Below are 22,229 nucleotides of genomic sequence, written 5' to 3'. Positions count from 1 at the left end.
CCAGAGTATAAACAGCAATTCATATAATTCATTAGTATCGAGGCGTTTTATACATGTAACACTAAAAAGAAAAAAAAAACAAAAAAAAAAAACAGTTCCTATGTTAGACAAGAATTCTTTTAGACCAGATAAATAAACACTATATGCAACACAGTGTAATATAGTTAACAAATACAATGATATGTAAGAAGAATATTAAGATGTCAGTAAAAAACTTCACATTGCTAAAACAATGATTTTTTTAAGGAGGTTATAGGGAGCAGAGATAAAATCTGAAGAACTATCACAACTATTTAATATAGAGGTAACTAACTGGAATTTGTGCCAAGATGACTCACTCACAGGGGAGACTATCTTATATGTAGACTGACCTTGGACATTACTAACAAACCACTGTGGATAAGGTCTCAGATAAAACTACCGCCTTCCCCAGTTCGCTGTATAATGATCAGTGCAAGAGAATGGTTCCCAGGTACTCCATGCTTTAATGACAGGATGATGACGATGATAATGATAAGAACAAGAAAAAAATAAGATACAATATCTTTCTAATAGTATCACAAATAACAACCTAAAATACCATCTTGCTTTAGCACGATACACTCTCATATTAAAAGCCTGTTCGTCATAACCTCAGTTGTGTGGGACAGGCAAGGAGTATACCAAGACCTCGATTTGTTGATAAGAGAGACTCAGAGTAACTAAGAGACTTGCCCGAGGTCCCGTGTTCAGCAAGCCAGAGATGGGACTATATTAATGTTTTACCGCTACACATTACAATTTTGTTCCATCTGAATGATAAAAAGAAAAAAAAAAAATTAAACCAAAAAAAAAAAAAAAAGCCTGCATTTGTGTCATCTTTGCTGAGCGAGAGATGAAACAACTCTGAAAATGACTTATCTCCTATCTTATATCTCTGACTGATTATGTGCAAACTTATGTGTCTTGTAATTTCACTTCTGTTTATAGCTTATTTTGTAGACAACAACGTATATCCTGAATAAAAGACAACCGATTGAAGTGAAATCTTTGTGTGGTCACAAACTCAGTTTATACCTGAATTTATACCTCTGCTTGCCTCCTCCTCCTGTGCTACTTTTAATTAAACAACGGACTTCCCACCATCCCAGTCAGGCCAAATGCTGTTTAATGATATTACCGGAATGGGACTAGGGACAGCTGCCACGACGATACCGATAGGTTGAGGAGAGAGGATTGCAGGGTTCCCATTAGAGAGATTAGTCACTCCATTGCTTGCCGCGCCTTCTGATTTTTTTGCTGAGGATTCTCCTGGCAAAGGGGATTGTAGTTTCTGTTCTTGCTGTTTCTTCTGGATTTTCCGTTGCAGTTGCTGTTTAGCGTCAATAGGAGATGGCAGAGTCTTCACTTGAGGCTGAAAGGAATTACTTTCAGCAGTAGGTATAAAAGCAGAAGGCTGGGTAATTCCTTTAATTCCTGAAAATAAACAGAAGGGAGAGCGTAAATACTCTTTAGATAAGGCAGTTACAGTTCAATTTCTTTGATTATGTAGCCATCTACTGGACAAAGCAACAAACCCAGGACATTTTAACTCACAATTTCTTTACAAAGCATTAACATTACACTTACAGTTTATAAATATTTGCCAATATGGTTTTAACTGAACCTTAAAATATGGCTCAGCTTGGTAGTTAAATCAGCAGTAACAGATGAAGATTTTGAAAAGAATAGTAGTTATATCACTAATGTGCAGAAGTTAAGACAAGTCAGTGCCAGGCTAACATGTTTTACATTTTATCAGTGGATGTCAGAAAATCTCCTTCCCCTCTTCTCTAATTAAGAAATTCATGTATTTTTATGATTTTAATATTCAGCCCACAAGGGGCACTCAATACATATTTGCAGAAACCATCTATATCTTAGGAAAAAATGCACGGGGAAAACAAGTCTTTAATTCCACAAGAATTTCATAAAAATAGGTACTACAGTTTTAACTCATACAATTATATCAGTATGACTTAGGAGAAATTAAGCAGAATGTCTTAGTAAGACTGAGGTTAATAAAGTCTAAAAAAAGGGTCTCCGAGGAAACTTTTTCAAGCAGTAGTTAAGATGAAACACTGAGAAAAAGGAATGATAAAATAAGCGCGGGATAAATTTTAATTTAAGAAAAACTGATTATGTAATAAATTTAATTTTTCAAAAGCTCATTTCACATCTAGGGAGTGGCACTAAGATCAAGAGAAAGGGAGCAGAGTCAGTAAGAAGAGTGGAGGGAGGCCAGGGGAGGACACCCCGTCCTGAGGGCACGCCCTGCCCTTCCCTTCCCCAGACGTTCTGCTTTTCATCCTGTGGACAGCAACAGCCTGGTGAGTGGGAGACGGGAAGGAGAGAAAGTGGCTGTAAACTCTCACCCACACACTCATTTCTCAACAATCTCTCATTTTCTGACCGCCCCTTTAATCACCTAAGTACTATTTTTCCCCTCAAATCCAACTCAAATCGCACCGCTCCCATGCAACCCGCAGCCTCGGCTCCGGCTGCTCAGCACCTGCGCCCCAAGAGCCTCTGCCAACCGCCCGAAGCTCTCTGTCTGACGCCTCCTGCCAGGGCTTCTGGGCAGGAACGGGTTCCAAGCAGCTGACTTAAAAAAGGACATCTGTAATACAACCTGTTCTTAATATGGAGACTATAAAAAACCAGACTCACCTTCAAAGGATGAAGATTATTCACTACAAAAGGTATTTTTAAAAGTGGCAGTGGCTGAGAACAAAATTGCGAGATTCTAAAATACTGAGTAACGACACAGCTGTTAAACAGAACAGCCTCCCAAGCTACTTTCAAAAAATTACAAATGTCTAAATTATATATTATTTATTTATACAAATGTTTATTTATATGATTGTCAGTGTTTTCATTTATAGAATATACCTTTCTTCACATTTACACCTTAAAAATCCATTAATTCAACATTCTTTTTTCAGTCAGCCTATGTGAATAATGAGGGAAATAAGAAGACAGACGTTTCTTTACCCTATGATATCTCCTAAATCCTCAACGTGTTCCTCTTCTGGGTGTCAGTAGGGTAGGAGAAAGGGGACACTGAAAGTTGAAGGGCCCATATCTTTTTTGAACCTGTTTTGCCAGAAGCTAGGAACAGTCTTATGGAAAGGAGTAACCTTGGTTTTGGAGACAGACAAATCAGGATTCAAATTCTGGCTCCACAACTCATCTGACTGTGGACAAATAGTCAGATGGACTTAACTTCCCTTAGTGTTAGTCTTTTTCTGATCTTTAAAATGGGAATAAATATCATGTATCTTACAGGACTGCCGTGGGAATAAATGAGGTAACAGATGTGAACTAACTAGCTACATAAGGCTGCTCATGCACTCTTCAATTTGAGTCATCCGGTTTAACTGAGATAGGAAAAATTATGAGGCTCTTGTAAAAGGCTATTTTGGTCATACTGATGGTCCTCAAATGACAAAAAAAAATGACAGAACAGAACAATCTCACACACATACCACAAATGCTTAAAGCTTCTTAAACATAGAGGAAAAGGATTCCTTACTAAAATAATGAAGTTAAGATAAAAAAGTAAAGTTATTCAAGAGTATAATTATAGTCCTCACTGTGATAAATCTACTGTTTCACATTAATAAATTTTTTTAAAAGAAGTTATAATTTCCTAGAGTAGTAACAAAATTTATTCACTCTTTCTTAGGTTATTAAAGTATGACCAAAATAAGACATTTAAAAAATTTCATGAAAACAGGTACTTTATACAGCTATTAACTTACAAGGGAGTCATTATTCTAATGATACTGCCAGTCCTCAAACTGTCAATTCTAGAGTTCCTATCTGAATAAAAACAGCCATTTGAATGCATATTTAAAAAGTCACTCTTGTTATTTCATAATAATGCTTCATTCACTTGATTTACTTTTTGTTAGACTAGGTACCTTTCACATTGTCCAAAGATCATTTCATTTATAAGTATTAGTTTTGGGGACAGGAGTCTCAGCAAGTAATTTAAAAACTTAACCTTACTATTTACTTGTAATATTTATTAATTTAGAAACACATATATACTTAAAAGTGCACATACATATATTCTTTAAACTTTAAAATAGCAATGGAAAAGTGAATGAAATAACAACTGGCAAAGCATAATGGTTTCATAGTTAAGCAGATCAACATACAAAGCTGTAACTTAAAATGTATCATGAAAAAACTATTATTATTATTTTCGGTAGCTCAATAAGCCCATCTGAATTTAGTATTAAATGAAGAGTGAACATATACAAATACTAAAAAGAGAAAGAAGTTTTATGGCTAAACTCTTCTTTTACCACCAACTCTAGATGTAGTAACGCCCTGTCAGTTTCAGCTTGTTAATAACTTTGTACCTGGTGGTGCTGCTGCCATTACAGTAAGCGCTGCCATCGACTTGGTGCCTATATAGTGACTTTTTACAAGGAAGCGGGCTAATTCCAAGACCGTGTCAAATGGCTGGCTTAACACCTTCTGGGCCCACTCACACACAAGACGGCAAGCAGAAGAGATAACTTCTTCATCAATGTTCTGAAGCTGCCCAGAAGGTTCAGCGCCTTCCAACTAAACAGAAGAAAAAGGGGGGAAAAAAAAAAGGCTTTTAAAAAGAAAGTTCAGAGAAATTAAATTGAAGCACACTCAAGATACATAGGAAGTGAGTGAGTGAAAGTCACTCAGTTGTGTCTGACTTTTGTGACCCCAAGGACTGTAGCTCACCAGATTCCTCTGTCCATGGAACTCTTCAGGCAAGAATACTGGAGTGGGTTGCCATTTCCTTCTCCAGGGGATCTTCTTGACCCAGGGAGTAAACCTGGGTCTCCTGCATTGTAGGCTGATTCTTTACTGTATAAACCACCAGTGAAGCCCCTTAATCAGAAGATATAATCTAAATCTGTCAGGTCAAAGCAGTACTAAGTGACTGGTGTTGGCAGGCAGAAAAGTAGATCCTTGCAAATATGAGTCCTATGCCTGTACCTACTGGTGCATAGCCATTAGCAGCATTGTGAATATAACATCTAAACATATGTTGTTAAACATACATGAAGAATAACAGATCTGAATTTTTCTAAAAGCCTTTTCTAACATCAGGAAAACAAACTATCCATGAACTATATTTTCTCCTCTGAAAACATTCATTCTATACACGTTACTCTGTAGCTCCATTTGACAATATACACCATGGATAGATCTACAAATCAGTAACTTTAGATCCATCTTTTTTCCCCTTAATTTCAAGAAATAAGTAATGTAAGTACATGTGAAATAAGTAATGTACGCTAATAGTTTCCAGCCATTGTTGAGTTTTTTGACTTGTTTATTTAGTAAAAGGTGCAGTTCCTGGTCCCTGGTTTAATCCAAATGAGACTAGGTAGTATGCATTTCAATGTTGATAATTAAGGTACAATTTTACTTGGGATTCCCTGGTGGCTCAGCTGGTGAAGAATCCACCTGCAGTGTAGGAGACCTGGGTTCAATTTCAGGATTGGGACAATGCCCTGGAGAAGGGAACAGTTTACCCACTCCTGTATTCTGGCCTGGAGAATTCCATGCACCAAATAGTCCAAACACATGACCGCTGTTTGTTTATTCAAATGAGACTATGCAGTATGCATTTCGATGTTGATAATAAGGTACAATTTTACTTATTAAAAATAAAAGGCAGAAATTCTTACCCCATCTCCAGTTTTGTGAAAATCAAGATTGGGCAGTGTTGGCATATGAACAAAAGCTTTTTTTCTTAGTCCACTGTAGCAATATGTAATAAATGGTCAAGGTCTAAAGTACTCTACATTAAATGAACTGTTTATATAGTTAGCACTTGGAAAGCAATCATATATGAAATGAGAATAAAATCAGCCCGAGACACCATCTACTTTCTGAGTTCTTCAGGAAGAGACTTTAATATTAGAAACTCAGGAAACCTTTACTCTTTTGAAACTGCAACAGTTCTTATAGAATATTGCCATCTTAAAGGAAACAAAATGGTTCTCATCTGGTATAAATTTTATGAATAAATGTTCCTAATAAGCTGTGCCAGCCACCAGTAACAAACAGGTCAGAAGGAAAGGAATATCCAGATGGAAACCTGGCAGAGAGAAGGGAAACTCTAGCCAGGGCACAGGGACAAAAACAACTCTTAAGAGTGTCACAAGGGCTTTAACCTTTTCACTTCTCTTTTTCCACTGAAACACACAGGATTATCACCTGTAACATGCCAATGACACACCAAGACACTTTTGTTTGCACTCAGGAAACAAGACTAGGTCGTGTAACAAGCAGGTCGTGTAAAGAGCAGGTCGTGTAAAGAGCACCTGCCTGGAGTCATTTTAGAAAAGCAGCCTCTCCCCTTCCCCTTCTCATCTCCTCCACAGAAGAATTTTCATGCTTTGAAAGAGGCCCACAGCTAAGCAGAGAGAAATGATGTATTTCTAATAGGATTTCTAACCCTCTATGTGACAATCTTCTTCCAAGGGTAAGAAGAACTTTATAATAAAGTCTTAATTTTAATTTCCTTACTTCTCTTTGCTCCTATGGTGCCTTTTCTATGCCCTGATTTTAATTTTAAAACAGCCTTTAGATGACTGTATGAAAAACAGTTTAAAGATAATACTAATCCTCCAGTCCAAGTTCCACAAGAAATTTTTTTGAATGTTGTATATATCGCCAGGAAGAGCCCTATGTTTCTAAGGTAGAGGAAGGAAAGATGATAAGCTAACATCTTTTTCCACTTTTATTGATATAATTTTCAATGTCCTATGGTATACCTTGATAATCCTCACTACTAAGGAAAAAAGATCAAACCATTAAGGACACATTACAGTGACAGAGAAAGGTGAGATCTATCACAATCCTAATAACCACCATTTGTTATTGCAGTGTGATAAATAGCTGGGAGAATAACATTTACAATTATTTTAAGTACTTTTGAGTTGTTTATATTTGTTGACTTAAATTTATTTCTAAATATAGTTGCTAGTTGAACTACAACAGCAGATGTTCAGTAATAAGTGAGAACTTAAAGAGATCACTGAAAATCAAACTGGTAAAGGATATTTAGATTTGCCTCTTGTGCCCAGACGACGTGCCTTCATGTTTGGAAAGACATTTTTCATGATCTTCCCGAAGTCAGCAGCACTTAATGGATGGTAACCAAGATTGTCACAATAGCTCCTGCAAGAGAAGGAGGGATCAATTTAGAGAGCAACAGAACTCAGGATAATATTAGCACAGTGTCATTTCAGTCAAATCTGACCCTTATGCCAAAGTGAAGAAACACATCTTCAAGTCATTCACTACAGTGAATGACTCATGTTCATCCTTCTTTAAAGACTAACTCAGGCTTAGTTAGTTTGTTTCATCCTCAGGGCATACAGTATTACTGCTTTTAACTGCAGAAACTAACACTCAACCAGTTGGGCTCTGTGTTTCCACATATGTCTCAAGCTCATATACTGGAATAATTTCCAATGTAAACATTATGGGTGTCAGACAGAGACAAGACTACTACTATATGGTTTATATTACAAACATGATATATTATGACTAAAGGAACCTTAGGGATCATCTATACCAACACTCTCATTTTATCAATAAGGGAAAAAATGAAGGCACAGTGTTCTCATCCCTACCACCCCTATTAATGCCAAGAAAAATGTACTTAATAAGGCAGTAACTTCAAGTTGGGACCAGGGAAACAAGTCAAGTCTTAACTACTACTAGAATCAGGTACTCTGTCTTTCTCTACAGCTGCCAGTCCTAGGTAGAAGACCAATTCCTCCTTCACCAGATCAGCAGCAGGAAAAGGTCATTTCCTGTTGGCCTTTGGGAGAACCGCTACCAAAGGCATACCAAAAAGGGAGTCAGAGGAATTGCAAAAGAACTCAGTTAAATCTCCCTGCTCACTCCCCATTTCAGAATCAACCAATATATCTTCTTGATGAAGAAGTCACGTGGTAGAGATCCAAGGAGAGACGTTTAGGATAAACAAGAAGATCCACTAGATTGGGCAGCATATAGTGGTAACTGGGACTTGAGTTCTTGTAGCGCATGGCTGAGTATGCTGGCAACATCTTTGAAGTGACCTGAACTTGAAGTCAAATTGGTAGAGACTCAGGAGAAGGGTGGGAGCCTCAACAGAGAGAATGGGTAGGTCTGAAGACTGGTGTTTTTCTTGCTTGCACCCTCCCTGTTGCAGCACCGAGCACCGCCCACTCCTGTAGTGGGTGGGGCTAGGGGAAGGAGCGGAGGTGCCTAGCAGATGCATTCTCAACAACGCTGAGGAGCAGGGAGAAGGGAAAGGAGCTGACAGGTACTGCGAATTCCCTCTATAAGGAATACTAGACACATCATATTTAAGCTGAGACTAAATGTGATGCTCCAAGTGGTTCAGGGGCCAAGGTTTAAAGCGCAAAGTGAAGCAATGACTCTTTTGGGGAGCTGACAATTTAGATAAATGAATTGCATCAAATCATAACCATTTCACTAGCAAATTAAATCAGTCATCTTTATGATTTAAACGAGAACAGAAAGAAAATGTGAATGAGCTCTTTTACAACTGAGGGCCTTGATACTTGTTTCCTCTACCTGGAATATTTTCTTACCCTTCAAGTTCCAGACTGGTATGACTTTGAAAGGGTCTCTTCTGTCTCCCCTATCCAAAGCAGCGCTCTCCTGCCTTGCCCTCACCACCTTCCTTATCTGTGTACTTTGTATCTTTTATTCTCCTAGCTTTCAATTATGTAACAGCTAGTTTATTTGTTGTTTGTCTCCTCCATTAGACTGTAAGTTCAACCAGGGCAGTGACCATGTCTATCTGGTTCACCACTGTATTCTTAGAACAAGGAACAAGACTGAAGAGTCACATTAAACCTTAATATGACATATAACTTGATATGACTTTAAATATGACTTAGTAAGTATGTCATATTTAAAATGACAAGAAACCTTAAAAAAACACATTAAGGCAATGTGCAAATGAAGCAAAAAAAGAAAACAGTGCCCACTGGCTCCTATGACAGCACTGGCAGGTGGGCCTAAAAAACCTGAAACCATATAAAGAGAAAGAAATGAGTCTAATGAGATATATAATATCCATTCTATCCTCCTTTTGTGACTGAGGTTTTGATGTTTTTTCCACTGTATTAGTACACTAAAGTTTTTTACTTTGGCAGAAGGTTGGCAAAACTAAGTGTCAGGATGGCCGATGCAAAATTTGCTTGTCAAATTGAACTAATCCTGACTATGATTTCAGAATGTGACCATCCAGTTTCATCTGGTTTTTGACTCTTATTTATGCCACTAGAAGAGGGGAATTCATTGGGAGAATAAAATTTTAAAACAATGAACTTACCTTTAAAATACTGTTTAGCAGATAAATGTAAAACGTACTTTGGAGACATATAAACAGCTCAAATTATACCTTCTGAATCAAACAGAAGGCAATGTTGGGTATAAAACTACTTATGATTCAACACTACATTTTGAAATCTTACACATCAAAGAGAAAACAGAGTGCCTCAATTTGAAAGTAACAATAACAACACCTGAACAGGTCATCAATTTCTTTGTGAAGTGAGTTCAAACGGTTGCATAGTTCAACTTCCTGCCAGGTATGGAAACTGCTATCCTCAAATGGGTATCTGAGCACTTTGCCTGAGAGAGAGAGAGCTTTAGATTGTGGGGTGGTCTAACCAATCTTCAGTGGTTCTAATTACCAAAGAAAAAGAATTTCATTATTACAGCCTCTTCCCTACTGAGAAGTTCCAGATATTCAACGACTCTTTAATATATCAATAATTAAGTATTTATAGGCTCCTCTGTCCAGAGAAATCTCCCAGCAAGAATACTGGGCTGGGTAGCCATTCCCTTCTCCAGGGGTTCTCCCTGACCTAGGGATCAAACCTGGACCTCCTGCATTACAGGCAGATTCTTTGCTGTCTGAGCCATTTACAGGCTATCCTACTTATTCAGTTTTGAAACCAGGGCTATATAACACACCATAGGTCATTCTAGGCCATGTCAAGATCTTGGTTAGTTTATATCTTGTTTTCCTGCTTCATAACTAACTGCAGTTTGATCAAGCAAGATATGGTGTCAATTAACACCTAACTCAGCATCAGATTATATTTATGCAGGACTCAAAAAACGGGGAAGGCACAGAGAATGTCCTATTCACAGGATAACTACAGTCTAATGCCATTCTTGAAATCAGATTTTTCTTTTTGTTTTACCGTTTTTTTTAAAGTATGGTTTACAGACTTTGAAATTAAGCCTAACATTTAATATGGCCAACATGTCACTCAAAATATTCAGTAGCAAGTCTATCTTTAAAGTTTATTCATACCATTTACAAATAAACTATGTAAGTTAACAGTAAACATTGTTTAAAGGTACAAAAATATATGTGAAAATCATAAAAGACTTGTGGCAAAATACAGTCATAGGATACATAAAGTATTCTGGCCTGGAGAATTCCATGGACTATACAGTCCATGGGGTTGCAAAGAATTCTCCAAGCCAGAATAGTGGAGTGGGAAGCCTTTCCCTTCTCCAGGGAATCTTCCACCCAGGGATCAAAGCCATGTCTCCTGCACTGCAGGTGGATTCTTCACCAGCTAAGCCACCGCTGCCTAAATGCCAGTTAATGAGGATGGTGACAATAGCCCCGAGAGTACAATTAAGCTGTCTCATTGCAATGACACATTTCTACCTATAAAAAGACTGATGAAAGGATAATCTGTATATTATTATGTAGAAAATAAAGGAGAATACCATTACAGGTTTATGAAATGGTATAAAGTCCAACTGTTTTTCTTCATAAGAACATGCTTTCAATTTGTGTACCAAAAGTTCTAATTGGGTTATGGACTCCTACAAATTCAAGGCATCTACTTCTGACTTAATGCATGATTTCAAAATGCCTTTTTTTTTTTCCAATCCTTTGACCCACTTTACTCATCTTTCTCAGCCTTTACGAACATCCTTTTTGCAAGCAACAATAAATTATCTCTATCTGTTAGCTTTTTTAAAAAGAATTTTTAGTTGCAACATGTATGGGAGATCACATTGTATTTGTCTTTCTCTGTCTGATTTACTTCACTTAGCATAATGTTCTTGAGGTCTATCCATGTTGCTGCAAATGCTAAGATTTCATTCTAAGGCTGAATGATATTCTGCTGTGTATATGCACAATTTCTTTATCCATTCACTCACTGATGGACACTTAGGCTGTTTCCATATCTTGGCTGTTACAAACAGTGCTGCAGTGAACATGGCAGTGCACACATTTTCAAGTTAGTGTTTTCATTTTTCAGATATATAGCCAGAAGCAGAATTGTTGGATCACATGGTAGTTCTATTTTTAATTTCTCAAGAACCTCCATACTGTTTTTCATAGTGGCTGCAGCAATTTATATTCCCACCAATAGCACACAAGGGTTCAATTTTCTTGTCATCCTCACCAATGCTTGTTATTTGTTGTCTTTTTGCTAACAGTCACTCTGATAGGTGTGAGGTGATAGTTAATTATGGTTTTGATTTGCATTTCCCTGATGATTAGTGATGCTGAGCATCTTTTCATATACCTCTTGTTCATCTTGATGTCTCTTTTGGAAAATGTCTATTTATATCTTCTACCCAATTGAAAAATCAAATTATTTTTGTTGTTGTTGAGTTGAATGATTTTTTATACACTTTGAATATTAACCCCTTAACAGATATATGACTTGCAACTCACTAGGCTGCCTTTTTATTTGGCTGATAGTTTCCTTGTTGTGCAGAAGCTGTTTGGTTTAATGTAGTTCTATTTGTTTATCTTTGATTTTAAAAAATTCTATCTTTGCTGTCAAATTAAAAAAAATCATCACCAAGACCCACATCAAGAGGTGGGTCTTATCCAAATGATAGACCACATTTTGGGACACAAATCAAACCTCAGTAAATTTAAGAAAACTTAAATCATATTGAGCATCTTCTCCGACCACAACACTATGAGACTAGATATCAATTACAACAACAACAAAAAAACTGTAAGAAACACAAACACGTGGAGATTAAACAACACATTTCTAAATAACCAACAGGTTACTGAAGGTATCAAAAAGGAAATAAAAAAATTTCTAGAAATAAATTACAATGAAAACACAACAACTCCAAACCTATGGGATGCAGCAAAAGCAGTTCTAAGAGGGAAGTTTATAGCAATACAATTCTACCTGAAGAAACAAGAAAAACACTGAATAGACAACTTAACTTCACACCTAAAACAACTGGAAAAAGAAGAACAAAAAACCCTTAAAGTTAATAGAAGGAAAAAATCACAAAGATCTGACAGAAATAAATGAAAAAGAAATGAAAGAAACAATAGTAAAGATTAATAAAACTAAAAGCTGGTCTTTTGAGAAGATAAACAAAATTGACAAATCTTTAGCCAGACTCATCAAGAAAAAAAGGGAGAAGAATCAACTCAACAAAATCAGAAATGAAAAAGGAGAGGTTACAACAGACAATGTAGAAATACAAAGGATTATAAGAGACTATTACGAACAACTCTATGGCAATAAAATGGATAACCTGGAAGAAATGGACAGATTCTTAGAAAAGTTTAATCTTCCAAGACTGAACCAGGAAGACACAGAAATTATGAACAACCCAATTACAAACACTCAAATTGAAGCTGTGATCAAAAATCTCCCAAAAAACAAAAGCCCAGGACCAGACGGCTTCACAGGAGAATTTTATCAATCATTTAGAGAAGAGCTAATGCCTATCCTTCTAAAACTCTTTCAAAAACTTGCAGAGGAAGGAACACTTCCAAACTCATTCCACAAGGCCACCATCACCCTGATACAAAAACCAGACAAAGACAACACAATAAAAGAAAACTACAGGCCAATATCACTGATGAACATAGATGCAAAAATCCTCAACAAAATTTTGGTAAACAGAATTCAGCAACACATCAAAAAGCTCATACACCATGACCAAGTTGGGTTTATTCCAGGAATGCAATGATTCTTCAATATATGCAAATCAATCAATGTGATACACCATATTAACAAACTGAAAGATAAAAACCATATAATCTCAATAGATGCAGAAAAAGCTTTTTACAAAATTCAGCACCCATTTATGATTAAATCTCTTAAGAAAATGGGCACAGAAGGAATCTACCTCAACATAGTAAACTGCATATGATAAGCCTATAGCAAGCATTATTCTCAATGGTGAAAAACAGAAAGCATTCCTCCTAAGATCAGGAACAAGACAAGGGTGTCCACTTTCACCACTATTATTCAACATAGTTCTGGAAGTTCTAGCTACAGCAATCAGAGAGGAAAAAGAAATAAAAGGAATCCAGATTGGAAAAGAAGAAGTAAAGCTCTCACTGTTTGCAGATGACATGATACTGTACATAGAAAACCCTAAAGATAGTATCAGTAAATTACTAGAGCTAATCAGTGAATTTAGCAAAGTTGCAGGATACAAAATCACTTGTACACACAAGTGATTCAGGATACACAGAAATCACTTGCATTTCTATATACTAACAATGAAAAATCAGAAAGAGAAATTAAGGAATCAATCCCATTCACCACTGCAACAAAAAGAATTAAATATCTAGGAATAAACTTACCTAAGGAGACGAAAGAACTGTACACAGAAAATTGTAAGACACTGATGAAAGAAATCAAAGATGACAAGATGACATGAACAGATGGAGAGATATCCCATGTTCCTGAGCAGGAAGAATCAATATTGTGAAAAGGACTATACTATCAAATGCAATCTACAGATTCAATGTGACCTATATCAAATTACCAATGGCATTTTTCACAGAACTAGAACAAAAAATTTCACAATTCATATGGAAACACAAAAGACCCTGAATAGCCAAAGCAGTCTTGAGAAAGAAGAATGGAGCTGGAGGAATCAACCTTCCTGACTTCAGATTATACTACAAAGCTATAGTCATCAAGACAGTATGGTACTGGCACATAAGCAGAAATATAGACCAATGGAACAAGACAGAAAGCCTGGAAATAAACCTATGCACCTATGGGTACCTTATTTTTGAAAAAGGAAGCAAGAATATATAATGGGGCAAAGACAGCCTCTTCAATAAATGGTGCTGGGAAAACTGGACAGCTACATGTAAAAGAATGAAATTAAAACACTTCCTAACACCATACACAAAGATAAATTCAAAATGGATTAAAGACCTAAATGTAAGACCAGAAACTATAAAATTCTCAGAGGAAAACAGAGGCAGAACACTCGATGACATAAGTCAAAGCAAGATGCTCTATGACCCACCTCCTAGAGTAACAGAAATAAAAACAAAAGTAATCAAGTGAGACCTGATTAAACTTAAAAGCTTTTGCACAGCAAAGGAAACTATAAGCAAGGTGAAAAGACAACCCTCAGAATGGGAGAAAATAATAGCAAATGAAACAACTGATAAAGGATTAATTTCCAAAATATACAAGCAGCTCATGCAACTCAATATCAGAAAAACAAACAACCCAATCAAAAAGTGGGGAAAAGACATAAACAGACATGTCTCCAAAGAAGACATACAGATGGCTAACAAACACATGAAAAGATGCTCAACATCATTCATTATTAGAGAAATGCAAATCAAAACTACAATGAGATATCACCTCACACCAGTCAGAATGACGATCATCAAAAAGTCTACAAACAATAAATGCTGGAGAGGGTATGGAGAAAAGGGAATGCTCTTGCACTGTTGGTGGGAATGTACATTGATACGGCCACTATGGAAGACAGTATGGAGATTCCTTAAAATTAAAACTAGGAAAAAAAAAAAAATAAAACTAGGAATAAAACCACCATAATCCCACTCCTAGGCATATACCCCGAGGAAGCCAAAATTGAAAAAGACACATGTATCCCATTGTTCATTGCAGCACTATTTACAATAGCTAGAACATGGAAGCAATCTAGATGTCCATCGACAGATGAATGGATAAAGAAGTTGTGGTACATATACACAATGGACTATTACTCAGCCATAAAAAGGAACATATTTGAGTCAGTTCTAATGAGGTGAATGAACCTAGAACCTATCATACAGAGTGAAGTGAGTCAGAATGAGAAAGATAAATAACATATTCTAATGCATATATATGGAATCTAGAAAAATGGTACTCTAGTATTTACTTACAGGGCAGCAATGGAGAAACAGACATAGAGAATTGACTTATGGACATGGGGAGAGGGGAGGAGAGGGTGAGATGTATGGAAAGAGTAACATGGAAACTTACATTACCATATGTAAAATAGATAGCCAATGGGAACTTGCTGTATGGCTCAGGAAACTCAAACAGGGGCTCTGTATCAGCCTAGAGGGGTGGGATGGGGAGGGAGGTTCAAAAGCGAGGGGATATGTGTATACCTATGGCTGATTCATACTGAGGTTTGACAGAAAACAACAAAATTCTGTAAAGCAATTATCCTTCAGTAAAAAAAATTAATTAAAAGATGTGGTACATATATACATTGAAAAAAAAAAAAGAAGTAGTGGGTCTTGCTACCTATCTTTTCTTCTAGGAGTTCATGATTTTAGGTCTTGTGTTCAAGCCTTTAATCCAGTTTGAGGAAATTTGTTGTGTGGTATAAAATACCAGTTTCATTCTTCTGCATGAGGCTCTCCAGTTTCCCCAACACCATTTATTGAAGAGACTGTCCTTATCCCATTGCATAATTTTGGCTTCTTTGTTGTAAATTAATTGACCATATATGTGTGGGTTTATTTCTGGGCTCTCTATTCAGCTTCATTCAACTATATGTTTTCGTGACAATACCATATTGTTACAAAATAGAGTTTGAAATCAGGGGGTATGATGCCTGAAGGTTTGTTCTTCTTTCTCAAGATTGCTTTGGCTGCTTGAGGTGTTTTTTGGTCCCACACAAATTTTAGAATTCCTCGTTCCATTTCTATGAAAAATGCTATTGGAATTTTGATTGGGATTGTATTTAATCTGTGGACTGCTTTGATTAGTACAGACATTTAACACTATTAATTCTTCCAACCCATGAGGACAAACTATCTCTCCATTTACTTGTGTTTTCTTCAATTACTTTCCTTGATGTCTTGTAGCTTTCAGTGTACAGGTCCTGAACACTGGTGGTTAAATGTAATCCTAAATATTTTACTCTTTTTTGATACAACTGTAAATGGGATTGTTTTTTTAATTTTGCTTTCTGATAGCTTTTTTTAAAATACAGTAACTTTATTTATTTTTGGCTGTGCTGGGTCTTTGTTGCTGCACTGGCTTTTCTCTAGTTGCAGTCAACGGGGGCTACTCTCTAGCTGTGGTGCACAGGTTTCTCACTGCAGCGGCTTCTGTTGTTGTGGAGCACAGGCTCTGGGGCATGTGGGCTTCTGGAGTTGTGGCTCCCAGGCTCTACAGCACAGGTTCAACAGTTGCGGGGCATAGGCTTAGTTGCTCTGTGGCATATGGGATCTTCCCAGATCATGTATCAAACCTGTGTCTCCCGCACTGGCTGATAGATTCTTTACCACTCAACCACCAGGGAAGCCCTGATAGTGTGTAGAAATGTAAAAGATTTTTGTGTATTCATTTGAACCCTGCAACATTACTCAATTTGTTTATTAGTTTTAATTGTTTTTTGTTGGACTCTTTGGGGTTTTCTATATATAATATCACTTCACCTGCAAATCGTTGACAGTTTTCTTTCTCCTTTCCAATAGGGATGCCTTTTATTTCTTTTTCTTGCCTACTTGCATGGGCTAAGACTCCCAGTACAATGGTGAATAAAAGTGGCAAGAGTGGGCAGCTTTTGAGTATGACATTGGTGTGGGCTTGTTGTATATGGCTTCTGTTATGTTGAGGTACATTTCCTTCACCGTTGCTTTGTTGAGTTTTTTCATCATAAATGAATGTTGATTTTTGTCAAATGCTTTTCCTGTAGCTACTGAGATAATCATATGATTTTTATCCTTCACTTTGTGTTGTATTACATTGATTGATTTGTGAATGTTGACCCTGCAACATTTATCTCTAGAATAAATCCCACTTGATCATGTATGATCCTTTTAATACATTGTTGAATTCAGTTTGCTAATATTTTTTGAGAATTTTTACATCTATATTCAACAGAAATATTGTCCGTAATTTTCTTTTCTTGTGGCATCCTTGTCTGGTTTTGGGATCAGGGTAATGTTGGCTTCATGAAATGAATTTGGAAGTTTCTACCCACCTCTTCTATTTTTTCAAAGAGTTTGACAAAGATAGGTAGTAATTCTTCTTTAGATGTTTGGTAGAACATTTGGGAGGTTTTTGATTACTGATTCAATCTCCTTAACTAGTAATTAGTTGGTTCAAATCTTCTATTTCTTTATGATCACAGCCTTGGTAGGTTGTATGTTCATAGGAATTTATCCATTTCTTCTAGGTTGTTCAATATGTTGGCATGTCACTGTCTAAAGTAGTCTCTTTTTTTTTTTTTTAAGTCTCTTAAGATCCTTTGTATTTCTGTGGTATCAGTTGTACTATCTCCCCTTCATTTCTGCTGTCATTTATTTGACTCCTCTTTTTTTCTCTTGGTGACTCTAGCTAACAGTTTTTCTGCTCTAATCTTTGTTATTTTCTTCCTTCTACTGACTTTGGGCTTTGTTCTTCTTTAACTAGTCTCTTGAGGTGAAAAGTAAGGTTTTTTGAGGCTTCTGTTGTTTCTTGAGGTAGGCATTTATCACCACGAACTTTCCTCTCTAACTCTGCTGAGTAAAGTACTCTTTATTGGCAATTTTCCCCTTTCAGCATTTTGAATATAATGTGCCAGTCCCATCTGGCTTATAAAGTTTCTGCTGACAAGTCTGCAGATAATCTTATGGGGTCTGCTTATTCGTAACTGGTTGCTTTTTCTTGCCGCTTTTAAGATTTTCTCCTTGTATTTAACTTTTGACATTTTAATGTGTCTTATCTCCATTTTATTAAGGTTTTTTGCTGAGGTTTTACCTAATGCTTTATTTGGAACATATTCCTTTGCTTCTTTATTTTGCTTGACTCTGTGATGGTTTCTATGCAGTAGATGAAACCACCATCCGCCCAGTCTTGAAGGAGTACAGGAGATGAAACTTGTTCAACCCTGTCCTAGGTCTTGGTTTGGCCCTTAAACTTTTGTACTTGTCCAAGTGGTCTATTATATTTTTTAATAACTCCCACTACTTAAGTATGTACCAAGACCTATCAGGGCCCCACAGGGGAGGATATCAGCACCTAAAATCAGGCTGGCTGGAAGTCAGACCCTCAGAAGCAGCTTTTAAAAGTATGCAGGTATATACAGTCCAGTGTGACCACAAGCATAAGCCCTGTTGGCACCAGAGCCAAGCAATCTGGAGGTGTCCCCTGGGCAGTTGTAAAAATCAGGGCTCCTGACAAGAGTATAAGCACTCTTCTGTGAGACACTGGTGAGCTGGAGCAAGACAGAGGGAAAGAGGTGAGATTACCTCTGTTCCTTTTGGGTAGCTCTGTAGGCCACTAGACATACGCCAAACCTGAGGCCTGCCCCCTGGGCCAGAGCAAAAAAGCCTCCTTCACAGAAAAACTGGGGGGCTGTGCCCAAGTCTGCTGGCTGTGCAGTGTCTTGGGGGTGGTACTTCACCAAGAATTATCATTCCAACTGCCATATTCCATTGAAATAGCCCAGGAATGCAAGCCCCTCTGACTACCAGAGCCAGTTGATTTAGCAGCATTCCCTAGGCAGGAGCTACAAAACCCAGGCTGCTAGATGTGAGTAAACCCCCCCTTGGGGGCATACTGGCACTCAGGAGTGTGGAAGAGGGAGAGCACGAAGACAGCACCAGCGCTCTGATGTCTCTGAAAAGGATTACAATCAGTCCCCAGATGCACACTTACTTAGAAGCCTACACCTTCAGGCTGCAGCCATCACAGCCGGGTAACAGGTCTCTTTCACAGAAAAACCGAGCTCTTGGGTCTGTGACTGTTGTTGTGCCTGGAGGTGGGAGCTATGAAAGCACTCTTTCTCTGTCGGTTACAGTTCTGTGGGACCCAGGACTGGAAGCCCCACTGACACCCATCCCATGCTATGTAGATGTTTCCTCCGGCAGCAGCTATAAAAATCAGGGTGCCAGACAAGTGTATAATCTCCATTTTGGATGACTGTTATAGTTCCATTGGACCAGGAACACAAGCTCCCCTTTGCCTCCAGAGGTAGGCGATTAAGAAGTGTGTCTCCTGGGCAGAAGTCACAAAAATCAGGGAACCAGATACATGTAGCAGCTTCCTTCTGGGAGATAACTGGTATTCTGGAACAGACCAAAGGGAGAGGGCAAAGATAGCACATGCCAGTCTCCGTCCTCAGAGAGTGTTCCAGCTGTCTCCTACATGTGTCTTCAACTGGATGTCTGGCCCCCAGGCTGATACTTTAATGTAAGTAGGTGACCCTCTTTCACTTAAGTCAAGACAGACTGCCTCTGAGCTGAACCCTGGGGCGGGTGAGTCCAAGTGTGTGGGCCCTCCAATAGCCATTACTCAGAACCTTACAGTCTTATGGGTCTCAGGATGTGAGCCCCATTCGCTTTCAAAGTTAGATGTTTTGAGGGCTTGTCTCTTAAGGGTGCAGGTCTTAAAACATGGGCTTCCCAATGTGGGTTTGAACCCTTTTTTATAAGAAACCCTTTCTTAACAAGAAACCCTTGTTTCTTATGAGAACCTCTAGGTTTTGAGTTCCCTCCATATTGAAGGTTGGTGGGGTTTACGAGCCTCTCCAACCTACTTCCCTGTGGTTTTCTTCCTATTTGTGTGACTTGTAGTCATCACTCAGCCAGTCTTTAGGTTTTTTAAAGAGGAAATTATTCCATTTAGACTGTAGACTCAATATGTCCATGGGAGGAGGTGAGTTCAAGACCTTACACCTCACCATCTTGAACTATTTCCCAGGTATTTTTTATTACACACATTTCATAGATGAGAAACTTGCATACAGAGGTGAATCTGGAATTTGGTTATCCAGCCTAATCCATTCATCTTACAGATAAAAGCTTTTATTACTAACTACTGAGTATAAGCAAACTGAATGCTTGGAAAGCAACCAAAATTATATCACTGAAAATTTTCTAATATTTATAAAGAAGAATTTATTAAAAAGTATTAATTTCTATTAAAAGCCTTTTCCTTACCAAGACCTATAGTATTATTAACATTTATGTATTACAGATGACAATAAAAGATATGGAAATTTAGAAAGGTCCCAAAGTCATAGTAGCATTATACTCCCTTACAAGTATTAAGAAAATGATATATTTGCTAGCTAACACATAAATAAGGCAAAAGTAATATGGTCAAACATCTAATTAGCCTGAGCCTTTGAAAGTTTTATAGTTGTTGAAATCCTCCAGTAATTTTAAGGTGCAATTAGATCTCTACAAAGAAAACTCTTTGAAAGGGCCTAATCTTGATCATAAACAGATTTTATTTTTCTTATTGTTTTATTTTCTGGGCAGAACAATGATAAACAGCTGAGCCTGAGGCATGGCTAAAGTCCACCAGGCTCTGGCATTTAGTATGAACACTCGTAGAACACTGCAGAAGTACAGAGTGTAAAGTACATGATGATTTGGTGTCCCAGAGAATAGAACAGTTGGAAAAGCAAGGCATAAGTCTCTGGTTACTTATACTGTCTTTTAGTCTAGATCCTGGAGAGAAATTAAGAGCTGTTAAACAGTATTACTAAGTTGAGCTTAGACTAAGATCAAATATCACCTTTGAAATTCAGCCGATAAATCTTATTTTTGTGTCAACTACATAATAAACAATTTTTCTAAAATATCAGTTTGAAAACAACAAAACTAATTTAAAGAAGAGTTAAATTAACATATATATATGATATATAAACATATATCATATTTATATATAAATGAACGATCATGTATGACCTTACTAACCAGGTCTTACCTTCTAACTTGCCTTTCCTTTTTCATGAACTGATTGAAATGACTTTAGGCTGAAATGACTTTAGGTATTAATCCCATGAAAAAGATTCAGTCATGATGAATCATGATTGATATGTTAAGGATATTATCCTGAAGTTTTAAAATTACTAACAAAAAATATAAACTTCAGGGTACTCACTGATAAATCCTGAATAAGTTTGAGAAAAAAATTTGTGTCACTTTTTAAATAATAAAAAGTAAATATTTCTGCTTTTATTATTTCTTAAGAAAGACTTGATTTCTCACTACTGTTCATAAAGCAGCTATTTAAAACAATTATCCTTTTGGTCAAATTAAACTGTAATTTTTTTTAAATTACAAAATAACACATATCACTTTGTATAAGTACATACTATATTGGTGTGCTTACTTTTATCTCTAGATTGTCTCGGTTTTAAATTTTAAATTAATTTCACATAAAATGTTCAGATTATATAAATATAGTTTCTGCATACAGATTAAGAATGAACAAAAAAACTAAAGCAGTGGGATTTGATTCAATTAATTCTTGATTAACTATTACTATTAACTATTAACTATTCTGCTCAAATCGATTTTATCACAATTTTCTTCAATAGTTTCAAATATGTCTGAAATCATTTTAGTAAAAGGGTAAGTTCAGATAGGAGCAAGGTTGTATATATTTAAAATACCCAAACAACTCCAACATCACACCATTTTATAGATGAAGAAACTAAGGAATAGAGATGATGATTTGTAAGTACATTAGTGAGTGGTTCTTTGTATCATCAATGAGGCAAGTAGAGTTTTACACAATGGGTATTCAATACATATATGTTGATGGGTAGCAGTACATCATTATCCTTCTGAAAAACATTGATCAGTTCCTGATTTAATCTGCTTCATAAAGTCTCAAATTAAAAAAATATATATAGCTATGATGTAAACAGTATGGCATTCTTCTAGAAACCATGTCAGTAGAAAATGAGGTATGATATATTTACTTGCCTTTGATGATTACATAGAAGAGAAAAATAAAGATTTAAATAGATTCTTCACAAATAAGGATATCCAATGGGCCAAAAAGAAAAAAAAAATTAAAAAGTCACTCAACTTTATTAGTCATCAAGGAAAGGCAAATAAAAAACCTAACATCCATACACAGGTTTCCCTGATGGCTCAGTGATACAGAACCCGCCTACCAAGGTAAGAGATGCAGGTTCGATCCCTG

The 22,229-nt window shown here is 36.8% G+C and overlaps 1 protein-coding gene across 3 annotated transcripts in view; it reads right to left on the bottom strand.

The window, feature by feature from the left end:
- The window catches only part of RFX7 (regulatory factor X7), a 141,072-nt gene that overhangs the window by 6,245 nt on the left and 112,598 nt on the right, over positions 1-22,229 (bottom strand). For 2 of the 3 annotated variants that reach the window (XM_043471879.1, XM_043471880.1), the window contains exons 6-9: positions 7,090-7,206; positions 5,709-5,793; positions 4,392-4,599; positions 1,160-1,455 (exon numbers count right to left, since the gene is read on the bottom strand). In XM_043471879.1, the coding sequence (XP_043327814.1) occupies positions 1,160-1,455; positions 4,392-4,599; positions 5,709-5,793; positions 7,090-7,206 (706 nt within the window). Of the gene's footprint in view, positions 1-1,159; positions 1,456-4,391; positions 4,600-5,708; positions 5,794-7,089; positions 7,207-19,852; positions 20,140-22,229 lie in introns of those variants that run through there. The other variant, XM_043471882.1, reaches the window with a different exon arrangement.

Source organism: Cervus canadensis, chromosome 6, assembly GCF_019320065.1.
Source record: "Cervus canadensis isolate Bull #8, Minnesota chromosome 6, ASM1932006v1, whole genome shotgun sequence".
In the NCBI taxonomy this organism is placed as follows: Eukaryota; Metazoa; Chordata; class Mammalia; order Artiodactyla; family Cervidae; genus Cervus; species Cervus canadensis.
The sequence above is the reverse complement of the archived record's forward strand: the minus strand, read 5'-3'. Positions and strand labels throughout refer to the sequence as shown.